General features: G+C 36.9%; 1 protein-coding gene across 2 annotated transcripts in view; it reads left to right on the top strand.

Moving 5' to 3' along the window:
• Positions 1–24,087, top strand: part of NFX1 (nuclear transcription factor, X-box binding 1) — a 75,051-nt gene that overhangs the window by 11,452 nt on the left and 39,512 nt on the right. For both annotated transcript variants that reach the window (XM_076330705.1, XM_076330704.1), the window contains exons 3-12: positions 324–485; positions 6,752–6,829; positions 9,092–9,197; positions 16,493–16,564; positions 18,237–18,376; positions 19,439–19,538; positions 19,673–19,890; positions 21,027–21,124; positions 22,774–22,804; positions 23,956–24,038. In XM_076330705.1, coding sequence (XP_076186820.1) covers positions 324–485; positions 6,752–6,829; positions 9,092–9,197; positions 16,493–16,564; positions 18,237–18,376; positions 19,439–19,538; positions 19,673–19,890; positions 21,027–21,124; positions 22,774–22,804; positions 23,956–24,038 — 1,088 coding nt within the window. The remainder of the gene's footprint in view (positions 1–323; positions 486–6,751; positions 6,830–9,091; positions 9,198–16,492; positions 16,565–18,236; positions 18,377–19,438; positions 19,539–19,672; positions 19,891–21,026; positions 21,125–22,773; positions 22,805–23,955; positions 24,039–24,087) is intronic.

Raw genomic sequence — 24,087 nt, 5'->3', positions numbered from 1 at the left:
TAAAGTGATGAGTAAAATCTCAAACTTCTGCCAAGCTTAAAACTATTAACTAATTTGTAAGATCAGAATGATTGCTATTCATCAACAGGAATTATTGTTGCCACTTTTATGGGACTCTCATACTCCCTCTTCCTGCTCTGAAACTAGAGAAATGCATACCAAGCATCAAACTGGAATCTTCCCAGTGTAAACTAATACCTTACTTACAGCCACACAGGAGAAATAAGTTCTGTTACAATTTAAATGACATCTTGGAATTTCATTTGAATTTTGTTTCTCAGCTAGCTGGTGTTTCATGCACAAGTAATATATTTTATTTGCAGGGTCGTTGATTGAACAGCTGACCACAGAGAAGTATGAGTGCATGGTATGCTGTGAGGTGGTCCGAATAGTAGCCCCAGTGTGGAGCTGTCAGAATTGTTACCATGTATTCCACCTGAATTGCATTAAGAAGTGGGCACGATCACCAGCTTCACAAGCTGAAGGTTGGTATTCTCTCTTGCACACGCTTTCTCTCTCAAATATATATATAATAGCAAAGTTCATGTGTTCTTATGTTGGAAAACTACTTATAAATATTGTCTAAGGTAACCAGTAAGCTGTAAACAAAGCAAGTTTTAAATAAAAAAATGGGTTTTTTTAGGGTTCTTTGGACGCTTTGTATAATCCTCCTAACTGTTTTGATTCTTCCTAGCTAAAACTAATTTCCAGGTTTGGATACATAAGTATAGGATCACTCAATGAAATCAGTGTATCAAGATTCAAAGCCCTGTGGCTGTGTTTTTACACACCAAGAAACGTCTCATATTTTCTCATCTGTGCTTGATTGAGCAGTCAGACAGAAGAAGCACTCCAAGCATTAGTTGTCTGCTTTTACTGAACCACTTCTTAGTTCTGTTCTCAGATAAAGTACTCCTGAAATCCGTCACCAATGCCATGCAGTGAAATGAAATTCAGAGAAGACAGAAAGCTTCTGCCTTTGTCATTAGCTTAAACTGTTTCAGATTCTTGGTATTATACCACTTTTTGAAACTCTTATACCACTACATTCTGCCCTTTGAATGCTTTGGTGTAAGTTAAGGCTGAATTGCAGCCTCTCTGCTGTGTTCAGTTGTGTGATGTATACACACTCTGAAGACTGTAATGTTAATCTCGAAGTAGGGTTAACTTTTTCTGTACCCTGCTTGTTTAGCATTTACCATTCTTCATGTGTCCTTCTGTCTCTCTCTGGGCAGACTGAGGAAATACAGTCTGTCAGCTACTTCCAAATGTTTCCGAGAAGTTCTTACAGACTGTAAATCTCTTGCAGAAAGGATTGGTTGCAAAGTTCTTGGATTTCTGAAGATGCATAGACAGACTTCTGGGTAGGGCTTGTCATGCTTCATACTGACAGTAGAAAGGAAGTTACAAATGTCAGCACAAGATTTGAAACATAAAGGCATTGGAATGTTTGAGAAGGGAACAGTTTTTTGGGTAAGACTGAGATCCTAAGCCAAACTGAGAGTGACTGCTGAGAACCTTTATCTCCTAGCTGTTTTTCTGTCACCTTCTTTGGAGCTGATTTATCTCCCTGAAACAGCTTATTGCTTGATCAAAAGAGTATCCCGTTGTGTAAGGGAGGTTTTGCTTCTCTGTCAAGACAGTGACCTTAGATGCTTGAATCCTGACAGCATTTCAAATAGCCATATCTTTTGGCCATTTGCTCTTCTTGTAAGAATTTGTGGACTAAGTACGTTACTGTATCCTGTTATGAGAGAACTTGAGCTAATCATTAATTGAAATTAAAGGGGGTGGCCTCAGTAGAACTGATTCCATAGCTCCAGTAAGGACACTGATGCATATTTCTTGACCTGCAAGGCCCTGCTGCCCTATCTTGATTAGAACTTGTACTTCAGAGTGTATTTGTTTTATGGTAGGTTGTTTCAGTGTAGATTCTACTTTTCAGGCTTTGTACAATGTTGAGGAATTCACTAGAACCCTGGCAGTAATTATTGTCTACCAGAAGAGAAATAGGACACTGTAATCTACCTAACTCAATAATTCGCTGTTTTTCTTGAAGAAGAAAAAAAACCTGTTTTTTTCTGGACACAATTTACTTTAGATCTGCTTGATTCTGCAAATGTTATAATCAATTCCAGGAAATCCTATCTAATCTCAGCACCCAAACTTTTCACTGCTACATTTCACTTCCAGCCTAGTGAGAATATTTTGTTCATAAGATCAGTTTTGAATGTTCATTCTTTTATGTTTTTGAAGCAACTGAACGTTTCAGTGAGAATGTCCCTCCATTTGGGGCCTTACAGCAGCTCTTATTTCTATGACACATAGTAGGAGGCTGAAAGTATGTATGTGTACATAATTTCTCACAATTTTTTGTGATCACAGCATTGTGTCAGAGAAATCCTGAATACTTGGATGAAGTAGATACCCCACCAAGGATGCTATCTTCTCACATAGCTCCATCTTCCAGATCAATAGTAATAGGTATCTGTTACGAGGGAAAAGCAAGTGCGGATCCCTCAAGGACAAGGCACGACACTCAGCAAGTGAAAGCTTTGGCTTTAATGAAAGCATAGCGTTACCACGGTGGGAGCCCCAGGACACCAACGCTAATCAAATGGGGACCCAATGCAACGGAACCCTGCTCAGGAGTGAAGCTCAAAGGAATACACTGCAGGGATGGATAATAAAACTTGTGCCAGTTAACATATCGCACACATGCAATGTCCAGTTCTGCTCTTTAGTGAACTTGCTGATGTAATGCAGGTGCTATTGTCCGAATTCCGAGATCCATAGCTGGCTGTCAGGTTGGCACCCATGCAAAGGTGGGTGCAGATGAGGGTGGGAAGTGAATTATCCTGGGTTACCGTGTGAATGAGATAAAACGTGTTTGGGACTCTACATACTCGGGTGGGAAGAAGCAAAGAACTATCCTAGGTTACCATAACAAAGTCTTCTCGCACCCTACAGTATCTCTCTTCTCAGGGACTCTTTCAGATGTGTTTTACTGAAGGTGTCTTCCCTCAGAGACTTCTTTGCCTTCTGTTGTCTTGACAATCATCTGAAAACTGACTTTTATTTTGGCCAAGTCAGGTGAAAGAATCTCCTGATTTTATGTGGGGAATCATAGGGCATTGCTCTATTCTTGCTCTGCTTACATTAGGCTTGTGATTGACATCCAATGTTCAGTATTTCTACAATGTAGACTGTCAGCAGCACTCAGAACTCGAGAATGGATTTTCATTGTGTATTAGAGATGTCCTGATCAAGAGGAGGAGCTCTGCTAGGCATCACTTTGCCATCATGTGGAAAGATTCTTTCCTATAAGGAAGAACATAACTTTCTCCTTAGCAAGCATTTTTACTAACATTTTGAATTATGTTTTGGAGGAATGTGACCTTTAGATATTGCACAGCTATTTTGTCAATCTGACAAAAATACCTGCATTGCACACAAGATCTTTTACTTTGTTATGTTTAATAAAGGGGAAATTGTTGTCTCTTGCCCCCTTCCTTCTACTTCTTTTAAAAGCTGATGCTTCAATGGTGTTTGTGCCCTTACATTAATGGAACACAAGTTTAAGCTGTTTGCTCCCTTCTTTGCAGGAAGGTGGTTTTACTGGTATTTTCATTTTGGCTGGAAGGATTGGAGATATTTGAGTTATTACAACTGCCTCTTCCTATTCTGCTCCCTCTGCTGCCCCTGCCCTCTACTTATAGATGAGCTAGTGGTCTGTACCAATCCAATATTGGCATCTAAGATGGCTTCTGAGTTTCAGTAGTCAGAATCTACTTGCCTTTTTTTTTTCCTTTTTTTTTCTTCTTAAGCCATGATGTTAAAGGGCTGAAGCCATTCTGTGTGCCTTGGATATTACACAAATGTTGTCACTTTTTTGTTACTGGGACAAAAGCTTTTGATTGTGTCTAGCTGAGAAGTCAAAGCAATAATTTATTCTGATACAGATTATCTTATTGGAGAACTGCATAAGACCTTTTAGAAATGGTAATATGAAACTGCCAGTGTTGATTCTAGTATGTTCTACTACAGTTGAAGTGACTGAAATCTTCTGTTTGGAGTTCTTTTTATGTACCTAGCATTGTATATATGTTGAAAATTGCTGGTGTATTGCTGCCTTTGGAAACATAGCCTTTTAGCATTCACTCTCTATTCCAGCAGATGTGTTTGGATCCTTTCTTATGTAATCACCTATGACTCATCTAAGCAAGCATGTAAAGACGAAAGTTGCTTGTTTGAAACTACACATAAAGATCCCTAGTCGGTATATATAATTCCCAGCTCTTCTTACTCAAGGTTCTTTTGAGCCCTTTAATCCTTTAGGATTCTGGCAACTGAGGAGATCATTCACTGTGCCTTTATGACAACAGGTATGCAATAGGAAGGGGCAGGGTTCTGGGCATGCTACCGCAGATAAAGATTTTTGTGGCTGAAAGTGCTACAAATAGGGACGTTTGCAATATGAAAGTGTATGGAAAAAATTTTGGTAAATAATTACAAGTAAGGAATCTTTTTATCCCAGAAGGAGGGAGAGGATAGCAACTACTAAAACAATCTCTAGTAAACAGGAGTGAGGTGTGTTGATTTTGCTTGGACAGCTGTCCTTTTGGTGTCTTTGGTTGGAATTCTGCCTACTTCGCTCCTATTCATGAGAAGATTCATGAAAGTGGAATATTCATTCTGTAGGGATTCTGTAGGGTCATCCTCATTCTCACTTTCTTCAGTAATCAGGATTTGTAAGGAGTGGTTACAGGACCACTCCTTACAAATGTGGATGTCAGGAGTCATCCTACTGTCATTCTATCCTACTGTAATTGCATTTGAATCCAGGAAGAAAACTTACTTCTTTTATTTTTGGAGGAAAGCAACCATGCATGTTCCTTGTGGGTGGACCCACATGAATGTAGTTATGTCTTAGAGGAGCGAAGGATAATCAACGATTAAGAACAACAAAATATATCTTGAAAGGCTGTTTTGCTTGGCAAAAGGTTCCTATTTTACAAGGACCTTCACTATACTCTAGAGAAACTGTTGCTTGTAGAGGACTAGGCATCCTGCTCCAGGAGAGATGTTGACAGGAGATGCCTTCTGCTGGCCTTCTGAAGCTTTGATGATAGGTTTACCTTCACAGCTTTTGAAAAACATAACGTGGAATAACAGTGAAAGAAATTATGTTGTTAATGTAATAGTTAAGTATACCATACAAAGTAATCCTATAGGGAATCCCTTAGGGTTTAGTATGCTAGCTTTGGGAGGAGCCACGTAAGGTGCTGACAGCTTTGTCAGCAGATACCCCTTTCAGTCCCCTGCTGCCAGTTTTTACCTGTAGCTTTTAACACTTTTCTCTGAGATGCTGCTTTCTGAGATGCTTCAGTTTGCAGCAGTCAAATAAAAAAGAAAAAAAATCTTGGTCAGGAAATGCAGGTTGGTCTTGAGCATGAATATGAAAGTATACTCCTTGTGCTGCTGTCCTACAGCTGCTCAGCTCATAATTATACAGCTTTCTGCAGCAGTCTTGGTGGCACAGTGATATGAGCCAGGATAATGAGGGGTATGAATAGGCACCAAGTATTGAAAAGAATAGACATGCTTTAGATTTGCATTTCAAGAGTGTCAAGGCAGTCTATAACCTGGATCAATTCGAGTTTGTGAAAATCATTACCGTTGTGCATTATGATAGTTAACGTTAAGAAGTCTCCAATCCAATTGATAGTGTGAACCTAGGTGTGCCTGTCACTGCAGTGCAGTTGTCTTGTCACACATACGGTTTCCTGTTTGCAATCCCTCCTGCATTCATAACATGAAATTATCATAAATCTTGGTTGGATTTCTTAATCGTGAAGAACAGTTCTAAAATAACAGCTTTATTAATTTACCGGTACTGAATTGATTGGTTAAGAGAGACAGGAAGAGCTAATCAGTTTATATTTACATATTTTTACTTTTTTATATGTATTAAAAAAAGTGTATCTCTCTCTCCTCTCTGCCCCCTTTGTGTTCAATAGTGCTCTCTCGCTGGTATTCTTCATAGCTAGATATGTACTGAATTTGGGAAACATCTTCATGAATGTCGCTTTCCTTACACTGAAGTTCTTCCTTTACTGCTAACCAACACCCTCCTGAAATGCAGAAGCAAGAAAACTACTATTTAATAAAATACCAACTTGAAGAATAGTGTCCTAGTCAATAGCTAGGTATTGTCACCTTTAAATTAAAGTAGATTATTCTGGTTTACATAGCACTAATTTATTCTGGACATGAAGCAATACTAAATTGGTCTTCTACAAGACATGTAAACTCATAACATCAGAGGATAATGAAAAGGAAAATACAGGTGGTGCTTAAGACTGTAGATAATTATATTTTCCTCACCAATTTCCAACACTAGCACTTTTTTCCTCACATCTTTAGATATGGTGAAGACTGTCTATATTCTGGTAGAATGTCTTATAACAGGGTACATGGTAATAGAAAAAGTGCAATTTTAAAATTTGTTCTTGCCTCTATATAAAGTGGGAGCCTGGTCAGGTGAAGTACCACTGCTGTGTTTATCTTGATACTGTATAAAATGCATTTTTATTAACCTGTTTTCTCACCACTTCTGAGTAAATGGAAAAACATAGTTTGGTTGCAGCTGTGCTAAGAAACAAGGCAAGAGCACTTATTCTGGGTTTGCAAATTAGCTCCTTTATTTACTTCCAAGTCATTTTTATCTTTTAATTTTTTTTATCTACAGATGGTAATAGTGGTTGGAGATGTCCAGCTTGTCAGAATGCTTCTACACAAGTTCCTAAAACTTACACTTGTTTCTGTGGTGAGTTTCTTGCTTGCTTTTGCAAAGAAAAACAATTTTGTAATTTTGATTCTTTTTTTTTAATTTGAATTCCAATATTGCTGCTTGTTTGCCTACATCCCTGAAATTTAACCTTGTTTAAAACTTTATTGACACTGGAAGGTGGCTGCGCAGAGAATCACACATACATTGCTTAAAACATTTTAAAAATGAAATATTAAATTGTAAGTGATAAATATTTTCATATCACTGTGTAAAAATAGTGATTTTTATAGAATAATGATAGAATTGGGCTGCTATCCTGCAAGCTTTCCTTCTGTAGAAGGAAACCTGCGTATGTTATGTCTGTCTTTGTGGCAAGATACACCAAAATAATACACAATTGAAGCATACAACTATTTAAACCTTTTAAATTGATTTAGCAATTTTGTCATTTACGTTGATCGGGGGCACATACAGGTTAAATAGGAAATAATATTCAGACTTTTCAGACCTTTATGTAGATACATGCTTAATAAAAGAGGTAAATGAAGTGAGTACAACATTCATTAAGCCAGAAGTATATGACAAAAAGGGAGAAATTAATTATGTTACTTAATTGCATACATGCAAATAAATTTTGTTTGGGATTTACACTTCTGAAATTTGTGTTGATTTCACAAAGCTTTCCCTTCCTTAAGTCAGAGTCACTAGAAAGTTTCACCTCGCTTTCTACAAAACAGAATATTCTGGAATTGAGACAGGAACTGGGAGTCAGTGCCTTTCTTGCCCTAAAGACACTAGACTTATGCTGTAGTAGGTAACAATTTTGTCTAAAGTTCTCTTTATCTAAATGTGTCAGTGAGTCAGTTAAGAACAGTGCAATGCAGGAAAGCCAGAGTTTTTGTATGACAATGTGTGAAATCTTACGAGTATAGGGATAATAATTCAGTTAGAATGAATGTTTTGATTCCAAATGAAAATTACACTTTTAAGACAGGTCGTCCATCTGTTTAAATAGGAAAGAAATTCTGCCTAGGCTTAAAGGCTGTTTCATAGTTTTGTGGGAGATCTACAGTAGGAACCTCAAGTTGTCCACAGGGTTAATATTAGCAGAGCACTGTGTTGGAACATAAGACCTTAATCTTCTGTAGATAATTTTACATTAACAATACGGCATTTGGACGTCACCAGTTGCTTATGCAAAGCTATCTTTTATTTGATGCAAGATACTAACTATGTGTTGAGTGTGGTTAAGTGGTTTTTTCACCATTCCATGAGGAAATTCCTAGCTTATTTCTCTTCTGAATCTTCTAATTTTCAGGTTTTTCCTGGGTATTCAACTAGTTTAATTGAAACTCGGGTGAATGTATGCCATCTGTGGTGTTTATTCATACTTTCTTAACTTGCTACTTGTAGCATATAGAAAGGTGTACTAAAAGAGTTAAAATGATGTAACTATGTCACCAAAAATACATTTTCTTCGTGTTTTTAGTTGTTGCAACTCAAATTTGTAAAATTGGCTCGGTTGCTTCATTGTTAATTTAGTTCCTCTCTTGCAGAGAGCCAAATTAGATTTGCTTGTGTTAACCATGGCAATTAACTTTAACCCTGATGATCATCTCATGCACTTAGAGCTATGAGATTTGCTAACGGTATGGCAGATTAATTAAAATATGGTTTCAGTGCTTATCTGAAATACAGAATACTTGAAGCTAATGTACTGGATTTATCACTTCTTGTTCAAGACTTCCTGTGGCATGCATCAAAATGTCAACCTTTAATGTTTAGATTTATGTAGAGTCTGCTTCTTTCTAGAGAAGTAACTTTTATAATTTGCCCAGTTATTTCATTCTGCCCCTATTCCCCATCACCTTACCAGCTAGATCTTATTTTCTGGGAATTGTGTCTTATTTTTTTTTTTCTTTCTGTATTGAGGCAGCAAGGGAGTTTCACCCTTTAATTTTCTTACCTACTATGCCGCCTGACCAACTAAAGGGGGCTTTTAATTTTCTTGTCTTTTATCAGTTTAAATTAATGTAAAATACCAGCTACCTAAGTGCCTGCTGAGAGCACAGAAGGAAAGAATCTTCTGGAGCTTGATATTCCAGTGGCATGTACTTTTAAAGAAGTTTAGTATATATCAGAACTGAAAGCTGAGAAAAACTTAAAACATCTTGTGTCATTTTGTTTTTCAAAGACGACTACTGCCAGTATTGAAAATACAACTTTTTGGTGTGATATTTTTCCCAAATTCAGTGTTGTATTCAAGGCAATAAATATGTTTTTGTCTTTGTGGTTTAGGTAAGGTGCACAATCCTGAATGGAATAGAAATGAAATCCCACATAGCTGTGGGGAACTTTGTGGAAAGAAGAGACAATGTTTGGACTGTCCACATCTTTGTAACATGTAAGTAAATGTTTATCATATGAATATTGAAATGATCTGGAGAAAATTTCTGTAGATTGTATTTGGATATTTTTTGACTGTAGGATATGCTTAGAGGTGTTTTATAGCTCAACTGAAGCCTGGAAGAAATGGAGGCTATTTGCATTTGTATGTCTAAAGTGAGTTCATATGAGAGAATGAACAGGAGGTCAGCAACAATAGTCATAGCAACATTTCCATCATACTTTAGGAACTGAACCAGCTGCCTGACTGGGTTTCAAGAACTTTCATTGAAGTAGAGAAATAATAGTGAATAGAAGTAATTTTAAATGTATATCCAGTGGCCCACCAGACGTTTTAGGTGCTGCTTTTCCTGTAATAGTGTTTGTATATCTTAATCTAAGAGCAATGGTACTTGGTTAAACTGAAGGACCGCTTACTTCTATCCTTTGTTTCTTTTTCTTTTCTTTGGCTTGTAAAGTGTTGAGGACAAGAGGGCATTACATATATTTGTCTATTTGTTGAGACCACCAGATGGTTGAACCAGGATCCCTCGTGGAGATCTTAATCGGTATACGTAACTTGGATTGTTTTTGCTAACATTTATTAGTATAATTCAATGAAGAGAGGCAAAGAAAAGCAATTCTATTTTCAGTTTGATACTTTCCTTTAGATCTTTTTTTACCAGTGTGTTAGTATTATATTGATAAGATTAAGAGCATTAGGCGAGCTTTTTCGATGTATAAAAATGCTTGCTAGTCAGAAAAATAAATTATATGTTGTTCCTAGTGTATCTAGCTTCATTTTCCATGTATGGAAGTTGGTCCATGATGCCTGTTCATAGTTCTGTTTTAAGAAGTTTTTAATAGTCAGAAGCAATTGTTTCTGCTCTTGGTACACAATCAAAACCTTGAGTCATTCCAACAAATAGATTATCATCTTACACTTTTTCCAAGGTTTACTAAAACTCAGAACTTTACTAGAACTTTACTCCAAACTTTTTATTTAATGCGTTCGGTTTCAAACCTATTTCAGCATCTTGTTGAATGAAAGAATATTTCTTTAGTCTTTAATACTTCTTTCCCACATGTGAAAATATTATATTAGATTTCTTTTCAGACTGTCATTTCAGTGCTATAGCTGTTTTCTTAATTCATCATCATACTAGATCCTCTTCGCTGTGGTTTGCAGGGTAAAACTGAAACACAGATCAGCTTTCAGACTACACTTGATGTAGCTGATATCTTGACTTAGCAGAACACTGATTCTCTTGGAGGCCAGCTGCTGGCCTCCATCTCAGAAGAGGCGTGTCCATGGAGGACTTTTTTGCCCAGTCAGAAATAAGTAGACTCCTTAACTACTTTGAGAACTCCGTGACTGCAACTTGCTACCTGACAAACTTTCCTATAGTGCTTGGAAGAAACAGCTGTTCTTTTCCTTTTCTTTCCTGTCCCAGTCTACAGCAGAGGCTCAGTCTCTGGCATTCTCTTCTGGGAAGTCTTCTGAACAGTGGTGGCAATATTGTGCCTATTGCAAGCTACGAATTCATAGTCCCTGGTACTCTGATCTGCGTCAAAAGCTGTGAAAACTGGGACCTTTTAAAGTCCCACTTGTTACCAGTTTAAGTTGTAGCAAATTTAGGTGTTATCATTCAGCTCATTCCATATGAGTAAAACCATGCTGAGATCATCCAGTCCTGGAGGTAAGGAAACAGCAAGGGTGTAGATCAAGATAATGGGTGGTTTTGGCACTCTCTGACTTGTGGTATTGATCTGGAGAGGAGTGCACTTTCAGCATCAGTGTTACCCAGTTTTGGACATTCCTCAGTATATGTTGGACACTTCTTCCTCCCGTGTGGGAATCTTAGGTATTTATGAGGACATACTGTGCCTCCATCTGCTGTATCAAAAAGCAAGTAGAAACCTGGTTCTCTCTTGCCGTATCAGGAAGTGGTGGAGTTAGAGATGTGGAGCTTTATCATCTGAATGCATCTTTGGCAGTCTGTCTTACCAGCTCCTCCCCACTGGACAACCTCAACTGATCTAGAAGTCTGGATCATGATCTGTATCTGGGCAGAGTTTTTCCTCAAGAGGATACTCAAAGGTGGACTTGTTGCCATCAGGACCAGGAGTCTGTTTCGTGTTCTTGCTTGAGTTTAGATGATCTCAGAACTCTTTCTTGTAAGCGCTTGTTTCTTTGGATTGTGGATCTTTTTCCCCTGGCTCCCACAGGTTCCCATAACGTGATAAGGTTTGAACCAGAAATGCCATTCTGGTCACTGAGATGCTAAAAACTTTTTTGTTTTTCCTTTTCTTTTGTTTTACCCCTTCTGGGTCAGATGTTTCATGTCATTGTCAAGACCTTCTACCTCACAGTGTGACGGGACGATGAATTCTCTGGAGTGAACTATTCGTGCTCTTCTCAAGTATGTGTGACTTTAGTTAATAGTAGAGATGTGTCCATTGTTATGGGCAGTGGACTGAGTCTTGGTGTGGCGTTCTTGATGTTGCCCTTTCTCCAGTATTTAATCCCATGTATTCTGAGAAACCCTTTGCAGTTGAAGTATGTGGGACTCTCATTTAAAGCCCAGCTCCGTCCATTGTCTTCCAGTTGAGCAGACCTCTGTATCTGCAGTCCGTGAGCCTCTGACAGAGCTAATCTGGGTGAATCCTGTTATAAACTGTATTCATTGGTGGGACTTGAATCTGCGTCTTGGGGAACCTGCTTTTTGAGTCATGGGGTTCTTGCTTAGTTTCTTATCTTTCTTTGTGGCTATTGTATCAACAATTAGAGTATGGGAGATTTAGATGCTTATAGCTCTCTATATGATATTATATACTGCTCTTTATATCAGAATTATTTATGCAGTGCCTAGCAACAGAATCTGAATTGCAGTATTGTCTGAGTTTTCAGAAACCACACACTGTGTATCTACACTGCAGCTATCTGGTGTGACACTACCAGGATCCAACATCATCCCCTTTTCTCCTGATATGTGACATCAGAGGAACATTGTTCTTACTGCTGTGCATGAGGATGCTTGTAGTTGCTCCCTCTGCCATGTAGATGAAATGTGCAGAGTACAGGAGGTGTTGTAAGTAAGCCATTGTAATAGTTGTTGTTGGTGGTCTAAACTTCAGCCTCCCTCCTGCTGTCTGCCTTCTCTATGCATTGTTACGCTATATGCTAGGCTTGTGTGAACGATTGTCCCTTGTGGAATGAGCAGCTCTGAGAGCGATGTGACTGGTGATGTAATCTTTTGGTGGTGCCAGTTGTGCTATTCCAAGTGCTGCTTAGGTGGTTACATTATTCTTAATGTACTATGAAGTAGCGAGTTGAAGTGGATCAAAGTGGATTAAGTTACTTGAGAATCTGTTTTCCCTTTAAAACTGAGTAAGCATCAGGCTCTTGTGGCTGAGAAGAAAGAATTGGATTAAAAGTCATGGGAAAAGATTTGGGTCCTTTTACTTTAATACTTTGTGAAGTGATTAGTTTTATCAAGAAAACATTGAAAATAAGGGGATTTTCCCCCCACTGTGTTCCCTGAGTAGGAAATGAGACCTTCAATTAAATCAGAAGGTGGCAAATACAGAAGGCATCAAATGCATTCTGTTAGGCAGGGAATCTCCTTGCAAATAATTAGTAAGATTCAAAAGAGGACAGATCCTGATATGGGTAATAAGAATGTCTAGAGCTCTCAGCATCATGTAGATGCTTTTGGAAAGGATATTAAAGCTTGTACCCTGGTTAAGAGAGATTAGGATGACAGGCAAGAAGTGTGTTGTATGGGGGGGGGAGTGGGTGTCATAATTTTCTACTTTGCAGTGTTAGACCATCATTTTTGACGCCTTTGTCTCTAAGCACTGTCTAAAATTATGTAATAAGACATATGCATCCTACATACTTTCAGTTTGAATCAGAGCTATGTTTCCTTAGGTTTTGTGACTGTGGTGGCTATGGCTTTCAAATTATTTGGTATTTCTTTTACACTTGTAAGGAATGTGTGAAATTGGTGTTCAAATTTAAAAAATGAGCTTACAGAGATACAGCAATTCTTCAGCCTACTGTTGCCTGTAACCAGCTTACACCTATGTGTTGATCCCCTTTATACCACCAGAACAAATGATTTTCTACTGAAGTGGTATTTTGGTTATTCATTTATATTTTGGTTGGGGAGGGTTGCTTCCCCCCCCACCTTGCATATGGATTTTTTTTTAATGGTTGGCCAATTCCCAACAGTATTTCCTCAATCTGACTTTTTTTTTTTTAAATGTAGATGTCATTGTGTTAATCTCATTTCCTCGGTGTAGTGTTCAATTGGATGCTTGTGTTAAGTGTGGCACTAGCTAGTCCATTTTGGTGAAAATGAGTGACGCTAATTTACGCTGTTTTAATAATAAGTCTTTAATATTTGCTCAGATTTACTGAAATGGGTTAGTAACCATTTATATAAACAGCTCTGTTGGCAGAGCTGAGGAACAGGCAAGCAGCTGTTTAAAAGGGGAGTGCTTTGCAAGCCTTTTGCTAGCGTGAGCTGTGGCGTGCATAGCCTTCACGAAGTGAGTTCTCTTCACATTTTTAGTTTAAATACACTGAAATTTATTTCGCTGTTAGGTTTTACATCAAAGAAACATCTAGCTTAACCTTCAAGAAAATGTTCCTGATAATAAACTTCATGACAAACTTAAACTTCTTTTAAGACTCTGAAATTCTCCCTGCCAACTGGCACTATGCAAGGCCTTGAGAGCATTTGAAGAAGGTCTTACAAAGGCAGTAAATGAAATTTTCTCTCTACTAGTTTAAATTTTAGTGTCTGGTCTTCCTTCAGAGATCTTTGGTGCTGTAATCTTTTCCACAGCAGTTACTGGAAGTCCGTTTGGGCTTTCCTACAGTATCTAGTATTTTCACTGTCAGGCAAATGGAAGTTTAATTTTTCCTAGATGTATCTATCATCACAACCTTTCTTGTATGCCAGTTCTCTAGAGCAGCAGCAGTAAATTGTGAAATAAATCCTCCATGCTAATGATAGATAATAGAGTTTCAGTAAAAATAAGACTGCATTCACTGAACAGAAGTTAATAACTGAAGTCTTCAGCCTTTTTGACTTCAGTTTGTAACACTGTTAAGTCATTTAACTTAACTTTTTGCTTAGTCCCTTAAAACAGACTTAAACTCTAAGGTAACACCCATCTTTATCATCTTTTTCTGCACTTTCTGTGTGTGTTTGTGTGCTGACTGAAATTTGAATTTCTATCTTACTGTTGTTGTATTGATCAAGTAAATCCTGGAACTGTACACATACTGTAGCTTCTGCATAAACCAAGTAGTACCAGAGACTTTTGCTAAATAAGTAGCATGCAAGTGTGTGTATCTGGAGGGATGCATAAAGAATACTTATTTTTAAAGTCAGAAGCTTGGTTGCAAAGTGTTAGTTTTTGCATTACTAGAATTCTTCTGTTCATATTAACAAAATGACACAAGCTCACTTAAAACTGTCTCAGAAACACATTATCAAAACTTGGAGATGTCTGGAAATTAATTGCGTGATACTCTTCTAACAGAACGAATCTTGCTATAAGACTGCAGTCTACTATTATATGTATTTACAACTTAAAAATATCTGTGATCAGTATAAATTGCTGTTATGTCGTATAGTATCATCAGAAAGTGTGCCAAGACAGGTCTCATGGAAGCAATGTTAACATTGCTTGAATACGACAGTGAGGAAAATAATATACCAGATAGAAAACTTAACATGACAAGATTTCTGAAGATGTGTCTTCTCCCTTTTCCATGTTATGACCTAGATAATAGGATTTTGAGTTTATATCTATTTTTAATCTGATTCTTAAGTTTATAAGCTGGCATCCAGCCTTTAGAATCCTACATGGGTCTGCAAGAATTGAAGTCAAGACAGTGAAATATATAGTGCTGTCCTTTTACAAGAGGTTTTCTGTTGCAGAATGCATGTTAATTCTCATTGTCTGAAGTTCCACAATAGTTTTAATTAATTTAATGGTTTTGCTTTCTTCCTGTTTCCCTCTGTATCGTGTTCTCCCTGCTCCATCCAGTTTTGTTCTTTTCTCCCTTTCCTCGTGCCTGCTCTGCTGCTTATTTAACTCTTCATTACGCCATAAAACTGACGTATCAAAGAGGCAGAGTTGTGGTTTCTTTGGTGGTTTGTTTTTTTGGTTTTGGTGGTGTTTTTTTGTGTTGAATTGGTTTATCATGTAATGGCTTGGCTTTACTGTTAGAGCTGTTGTAAGTTGGGTGATAGATTAGGCTTTGTTGTCAACTGGGAGGAGCGGTAGAGGAAGAAGGGAGCCAGACCACTGTTGATGAACTGCTGACATGACTTAATTATACTGCATATGGCTGCAGTAACTGGTGTACTAATTGGTACTTGCGCAGTGACTGTACTTGGGGAATTTAGTAATTACCATGTAATTGGGTAGTTGGTTTATGGGTTTTTTTGCTGGTTGGTTTTTTTTCTTTTTCTTTTGGCTAGGACATCTGGGCTGGTCAGTCCTGGCCAATAATAATTGCTCCACATGAGAGTTGCTGTATTTGCAAAGGAAGGGAACTGGGAGCTGGCTAAGGAAGAGTGCAGACAAGTTAGTTAAGTATAATTTCACAAACCTGGGCTTGTCTATGCCCAACAGAGGTCTTATATGCAGATAGAGACCATCTAGTGTTTCTTGAAGTAGGAGGTGGATCTGATAATCAAGTAAGGGACTGGCATTGATGACACTCACAGGAAATTGCATTTGATGGTAGGAAAGAAAACTGAGGCAGACTTGCTGCATCTCCCACGTGTTACCTTACAAGAAGAGGAGCAACAACTCTTACTGGTGGTGTTAGAAATGCTGAGTTCAAAGATAAAGCCATCAACTCAAAAGAAGAAATTCACTGAGAGGTTTTTGTCTCTATTTAAGATCACTGAAGAAGGATAGGTATTAATGGTTTGGGCATGCAATGTTTTGAGTTATCAGTGATGAACACAGTTGAGTTGATACATGTCTGCTGGTGAAATGCAAACTATGAAATGTGTTAGCGCTGTTACTGTTGATTTGACAGCAGCAGGAATACTGAAGTTTTCCTTCAACATCAGTGACATTTGAGACTGATGCAACTGTAATAATCTAGTATTTTTTTTCTTGTGTTAATAATGCTTTCATACCTTGCAGGAGTGTAGGTGGCTTGTATAATGTTCTGATAATGCACTGTGGATTGGGTCATGGTGGATTGTTTCTCTGGGAGTGTAGTAAAGCTAAAGTTAACTTTACAATTTGGTTTGCTTTTTGGACTTAATTAAGCCTGTGCCATCCAGGACCTTGCCCTTCGTGCCCAGCCTTTGTGACAAAAACATGTGAATGTGGACAAACAAGGTGAGAATGCTTCTACTATACAAATAAAAGTTTATATAAGAATAGTTGATTGAAAGCTTATATAATAAAATTTTTCTTTCTTACAGTTTATTAAAAGTTTACAGAACAAAGTTTCTGTAAACAATCTGAGCTGTAACACTTATTTATGCGCTAAAATAATTTGGAGAATTTTATATTTTAAAAAAATGCAATTACTTCTAATCTTTTAAGAAGAAATAAAAATAATAAAAAAGAATTGTCTGTGTTAAAATCAATTTATGGTACATGTAGCTGAATTGTCCAAGCAGTCTGAGTTGACTTGATTTTGAAATCCTATTCTAGTATTTATTTATTTTATTTTGTAGAAGACACAGAGAAGGAAGTAGAAAAAGGTTCACACCTTTTCTGTCTGAATGGAATATAATGCTGAGTTACTCCATTCCAGAAATAATAATTTCAAAAATAACGTGTACAATTCTAGGAAGCTGTACCACTAGCAAGAGAGAAGTCTGTAGTATACTCCAGACTTGAAAGCTATCTTTTCCTTGCATGTTAGATGCATATAGTGTCGTTGCCAACAGCAAGACTGTGCTGCCCATACTATCTCTGATCTCTTATATTCAGTTGTTCAGAGTCTTTAGAGTCCCTGTTCTAGCTACCTAGAACTGATTCTGTGTAAATAAAATGTGTGCTTGTGCTCGTTTCCAGAACCAAAACAAACAAAAACCAATTTCAGTGTTGGCATTCTTGCTCTAGAAAAAATGTCTTCAGACTTTTACAATTATTTCTGAAAGTTTGAATGTAATATTAAGTGATCTTTTTCAAAAGAAGGTACAGCTATTTCTGTGGCAGTATTTGTAGTTGAAAGAACTTTGTCGTCAGTAGAAAAATGGGTTGGTTGTAGATTACTGAATTTTATTTTACATAGTAAGATCACATCTTTTTTTTTTTTTTTCCTAGCTGTTCCTTGCATTTAAAAGTTTAATAGATGCAACCAACTTTGATTTATTACTTTTTCCTGGGTGCCAGCTACTTTCACCAGATTGCTGATTTTTGTAATACTGCATTTAATACTTAAAACTTGCTTTTAAACAGCATTTTTTCATATGTACTATATTAGCATCCAAGATGTATGGTATGGCATCTCTGACTTTAAGTTGTTTTAAAGTTACTATTTCAAATGTACATTTTGCAACCATTGTATGAGGCCAGCCAGAATGGAAAAAGAGGAGAGTTTATTGTTTTGTCCCATTTTTTTAACAATTTAATTAAAAAACCCAACTCTTTTCATAGACTACTGACTCACTATTAAGGCCCACATCCCTATCTTCAGTGTGCTCAGTGGACTTAGGATCGTTTAAGTCTTCAGAAAGATGTCTGTAATAGAAATATCTGCTCTTCTGGCATGATGCGTAACCATACATTAGGTTCAAGTTATAGTGTCACCTTTTCTTTCAACAAAATGGAAAAAAAAAAAAATCCGTAGACTCACTACTGTGATAAGTGTCCGACTTCAGAGGGGCTGGAGAGGGGAAGCAGGGGGAAAAACAGGGGGGTTATTTCCTAAAAAGTCATTAAAAGTTATGCTCCATTTCAAAGGCTTTGGCATTTTACTGAAAAAGTATTTTCCTCTCTAATAAACGCTCTGTAGATATTAAGGTAGCTGACAGACTATGTTGTCATTTCTCTACAGTCATTCAGTTCGCTGTGGCCAATCAACAAAAATTCATTGTTCTAATGTATGTGGAAATACTTTAAACTGTGGTAAGCACAGCTGTACTCAAGTGTGCCATGCAGGAAAATGTTCACCTTGCCAATTAACAGCACAGCAAGGTAAGTATTGGAAAGCCTTATGTATATCCACTCTATACTACAAAAACAACAGGGTGAGAAAAAAAAACAGTACCAAGAGGCAAGTGCCTTATTTTTATTTAACAAAACCAAAATCTATTGCTAGAATATTTTAAAAAAGGAAAATGTGTCAGCATCACTATATATTTAAGTAAGAATATAAACATGACTAGAAAGAATCCTGCCAAGGTGATTAGGCTGTTGGAGCATGTGCCCTATTACGACAGGCTGGTGGTACTGGAATTTGTTAGCTTGAGAAGGCCGAGTAGTGGCTTTTCGATAGCTAACAGGAGGTAATCAAGAAGACAGAGACAGACTGTGCACGGGGGGAGATGAGAGACAATGAGCCTAAGTTGAAATGTTATAACTAGCTATAAGAAAAAACTCTTTTCTTGGAAACTTGGAGGTTTTCAAGACCCAACTGAATGAAACGCTGAGTAATGTGATCTGATCTCATTGATGACTCTGCTTTAAGTAAGGGCTTGGACTAGCTGATCCCCTAAGGGCCCTTCTGACCTGATTTGTCCTATGATCCTACTTAATCTTTTACTATAATTCTGAGGTACATGGAAGAAGAACAGAAAGAGGTATAGGAAAGTACACTTCAACAGGCTACTCACGGTTTCTGTTAAAATTTTCTAAACTTGGTCTTGAATGGAAATTAAATTGTCGCATGTATGTGTGCCAGTATACAAATACATTTTTGTTGAAATTTGATATAGAAAATTGCAATTTAATTTTCTCAACTTTTAAGGTAATAATTAACTTGTTACATATACTGCTTTAATAAGTAAGCTTTTTGTGCAGATAATACTTCCTCTTTATTTTTTTATCTATCAAAACAAATAAAACAGAAATTCCAACTTCTATAGGACTGAGAAACTTCTATTGCTGAAATAAATCTAAAGAGCAGCTTCATTATTCTTCTAAAAACTGGCTGTAACAATTTTTCACATTTTACCTTTTTATATTTGCTGTACTGCTGGATGTGTTTTGTCACTGATATTCTTGTGTTGTTTTCTGTGGAATATTGCTTTATTTCAGTGTGTTACTGTGGAAGCAACTTTAAAGAAGTATTGTGTGGGACAAAGGAAGAATTCTCTGATGGATTTGGGAATTTCTCATGTCAGAATATATGTGGCAAGTAAGGTCACTATAATTTAGGTTTTTGAAAAGAAAAAGGTCGTTTTATTCACACTCAGTGATCATGATGCTCTTAGATAATTCCCCCCTTTTTTTTTGTTTTTTTTTCCTTTGGTTTTGTTTTTTTTTTTCCAGAAAATTAAATTGTGGGAGGCACAACTGTACGCAAGTATGCCATCCTCAGCCTTGCCAGCTCTGTCCACGACTTCCACAAGTAGTGTATCGCTGTCCTTGTGGTCAGACTCCTCTCAGCAAGTTACTGGAACTAGGATGTGTTGAACGTAAAATATGCACAGACCCTATCCCATCATGTGGAAAAACATGTGGCAAACCTCTTTCTTGTGGTAGCTATGGTAATTAGAACTTTCTGTATCAGAGTATTCAAATTATCTCATTGTTTAAAAAAAAAAAAAAAAGTGGTCCTTAACTGTTTCATTTCAAGAAATAAATATTTGATTAGTGATTTTGGGTTTTAACCAAACTGAATGTAAAAGCCACTGCAGAGCCTGCAGTTTGGCTGTTTGTTCATAATGATACCTTAAAATCAGGAATTGTATTTGTCTAGAAAGCACTACCACTAGCTAGCCTTTTAAATTTTGTTTACATGCACTTTTCCTATATTGGTAGAGGAATAGAGCTGTAGGAATTCCCAGAGAGTATTGATGTATTATATTGATACATATTGATGTCTTTTAAAAGCCCACCTAGATCTTTGACTTTCACGTGGAGACTGGTAGAGATAAATGACTTTGTTCAGATGCCTCCAGTAAATAGTTATTTCCTGCTGCTGTAAGAGGTTCATGAAGTAAAAAGTAGTGTTGGAAAGTTGGAGAAAGTTATGTGCAGAAGCAATTTGACACTTCAATGAGTGCATTAGGTAACTCAAGTGTATTTAACTGTGAGATTGTGTGAAGCTCCAGTTTTACAGACTACATATTTAATCGTGATTTGTTAGACTTTAGAGAGGAGAGAGACTAACGCTGTCAAGATGAGGGCTTCTTATTAATGACTGATCCATTCTGTCAGTCCAAGGACAACAAGTAGAAAGGGAATGAGTAATTCAGCTTTTAGTTGAATTTCAGTTAACCTAGTAAGTGAAATATGAAGGTATGCATAGTAAGTCATTCTTTGGGCTGAAAAGGAAGAAAAAATTACTTAAAATTCCTGGAACTTGGGTAAGATAGTATCACACAATCTTTTTTTTTTTTCCCCTCCCCCCCATACATTAATGTAAAAAATATTTAAAATGTATGCATTTTCAATGTTAATTGTAGACCTGAAACTCTAGTCTATAGATTCAGGATTAAAAAGTTGAAAATAATGGCAAAATTTTATGCACATTTAACTCAAAATAGTTAATTTGTTTAGAAACCCAGCTGCACATAGCTTAGTATTTTTGACCAGTGATGCTCCTGATAAATATGAAGTTCAGGTCATGGATTTTATTTTTTTTTATTGATTGTTAATCTTTTTATTTTCATTTTGCTAGAGTTCATTCACACATGTGAAAGCCTTTGCCATGAAGGAGACTGTAGACCATGTTCTCACACATCAAATATTTATTGTAGGTGTGGCTTCAAAAAAAAGGTGAGTTTATAAAGCTTGACCATGGAAACAGGTAATCTTTGGGTTTTTTTTAAAGCTATGGAGAAAAAGGAGCTGAAGTAGTTAAGGAAAAGAAAGCTAAGAAGTATAAGAGGTGCTGTGCTCCTTAGTTGCAAGAACGTCCGTTGTATACTGATAGATGCTAACTAGATGATACTGTGAAGTGCTAACATAGGCACTGTTACATACGCTGCCACATACTTACTGTGGAAAAAGTACTTACTTTTTTGAAGTATTTTTGCAGAGTTTACACAGAATTCTGTTTGTTTAAGCTGGCTGCAAAGTCCTGTATTATCCTGTAGTATTTATATAGCACAAAGAATGGTAGTTTTACCAGGAGTAATGTAAACTGAGAGAAGAAAGGTAGCCTAACATCAAAAAGCTAACTAAAACTTTATAGTAATAGCATGTAGATTTGTTGCAGATTTTTTTTGGGCTGAAAAGGAAGAAAAAATTACTTAAAATTCCTGGAACTTGGGTAAGATAGTATCACACAATCTTCCCCCCCCCCCCCCCCCCCCACATTAATGTAAAAAATATTTAAAATGTATGCATTTTCAATGTTAATTGTAGACCTGAAACTCTAGTCTATAGATTCAGGATTAAAAATTTATATAGTGACCCAGCAGATTCTCAGCAATTGTTATATAATAATTAGTATATTTTTAAACTATGCTATAGTATATGTTAGTATATTTTTAAACTATGCTGTGATCATAGCTTTGAAATCTTTGGCTACTATCACAGGAGCCTTGATGACTTTTCTGACCTGTTATATATCATCTATAACTAGAGATGGCTTCTGAATATATGTCTATAAGTACATAGAAATGGTTGAGACTTTGCTTGAGGCTGGAACAGTTTTCTCCTGCAAGTTTTCTGAAGGTAGTTATGGGGTAGAAGGCTTCAGATTATCTTTCGTTTTGAGGCCTGAAACAAAGTAGTGAGGTTTGGGTTTTAGTTTATGCAGCTTCTCAGACACCAGAAAGGTGCTTCTTGAAAAAGTATGAGTGAACTATGCTGATAACTTAAATCAGTCATGAAAAATGTGGTGCTCTGAAATGACAACTCAGAATGTAAAGTTGTGATGACTGAAGGTTTAAATGTAGTTGATCAACAATGTTCTTTTCATCCATCACCTTTTATTTTCATGTTGAGGTCTTTAATCTAGGTAAAACTTCTTTGATCATGAGATTTGACTTCACTCTCTCTTTTTTTTTTTTTTTTTTTTTTAATCAAGTCAGACTTGCATTTTTGGGACAGCTGGTCAAAGCACAAATTTATGCGTTCTGTCAATATTCTCTGGGAGAATTCTTTTGGTTTCCTCCATGCAAGTTTCTGGTTTCTTAGGACAAACCTGTTTCTGTCACTTCACAGCATTATCTGCTGAATTAAGTGGGGAATACAAAACTATTTTTTTTTTTAATTGGTATTGAACCTCTAAGGAAAAAGTACTGTGTTAAAAGATTTGAGGATTTTTCCAGCTTTTGTTTCACTTTTGTATACAGAAGTGTTACATACATGAAAACTGAGAGTGCTGCTTCTTTCTGTATCATGTGACTAGGTGTGTTCTAGATAAGTTTTAGTTGTTTCATCTGTTTTAACCTAATGGCTCCCTGTTTGTTTCCTAGGAAGTCCCATGTACTCTCCTCAGAAATAAAGGTACAATGTTACGTTACATATATAATGTGAAATTGGTTTAAAAACAATACACAGCTCATATTAATTTGGGGTCTGATTGACAAAGTTGGCAAATATCTGATCAGTACTGCTTCTTTTATCCATACTTCTATGCCAAGTTGGTAATTTCTTGAGATGCCGCTACTTTTGAGAAGAGGTTTGAAATAAACCTCTTTCATTTCTATTCATCTTTAACATAAGGAAAGACTTCTTCAGCATTTGATCTCGAAGATTCCAGACAAGCTGTCTGTTTCAATTTGAACAGTTTCTTATGTCACCTGCCATATTCAATAGGTTCCCCCCCCCACCCCCCCCCAACATCCTGCGTATCTTTGGGTCAACTTGCACAGCTCAGATGCAAAGTAATGCTTTTGCTCTGCTCTTGTCCAAGTTCCTGGGGAAATACAAGCTTTGATTCTGCTTCACAGTTGTATACTGCTGGTCTTTGCATCTGAGCTTGGCAGAGTTCCCATTTGACACTTCTTGGTATTCTGGATGTAGCATCTCAAAATTCACCTCAGTGAAATGTTTACTTGATGGACCCCCATCATAATGAGGTACTTGTTTACAAGATACGTAAGCTAGTAATACGCGTATATCCTAATTTGAGCTTTTGTCTATGAAGACTTTGCTCTTCAGAATCCAGAAGTGATTGCTTTTGTTACCTGTGGATGGTGATAAGGATATTCTTTGTTAATACTTAGTTTCATGGGCATATCAGCAGTAGTTGTATTTAGCTGACTTTTACTGCCTTACCAGTTTGAGCAGTCTTAAATTGGATGTTTGTGGTACTCCAGTGTATCAGGATATCCTGTTTTCTGTGTTCTATTGTGCAGAGTTTATGGTGTAAAGACTAATGTGAAATAAACTAGTTTCATGTATTCTGCTCTCCAAAATCCTTTTGAGCAAGGGTTTGTTTAAAGGAAGCCAAGTGTTCACATGGGGAATTAATGTGGAAGAGCAAGTAATTTAAAAGTTTGCTTGCTGACTTACTCTGTATTAGTGTCTTTTAAACCGTGCTCTGCAACAGCCTTAGCATAACATTGTGATCGCAGCCTTTGTTCTCAGTATAAGCGAAGACATAAAAGTTATGACACTTTTTTTGTTTTGTTGGTTTTTTTTGTTTATAATAGCTGCTATTACATTCATGTGTGACAAGCGATGCAACAAGAAAAGATCATGTGGACGACACAAGTGTACTGAAGTTTGCTGTGTGGTAAGTTTACTGGTGGTATAAAATTGTTCATTGTGATGTGTGTTTAGTT

The sequence above is a fragment of the Aptenodytes patagonicus genome, chromosome 2 (assembly GCF_965638725.1).
Source record: "Aptenodytes patagonicus chromosome 2, bAptPat1.pri.cur, whole genome shotgun sequence".
Lineage (NCBI taxonomy): Eukaryota > Metazoa > Chordata > Aves > Sphenisciformes > Spheniscidae > Aptenodytes > Aptenodytes patagonicus.
The sequence above is the reverse complement of the archived record's forward strand: the minus strand, read 5'-3'. Positions and strand labels throughout refer to the sequence as shown.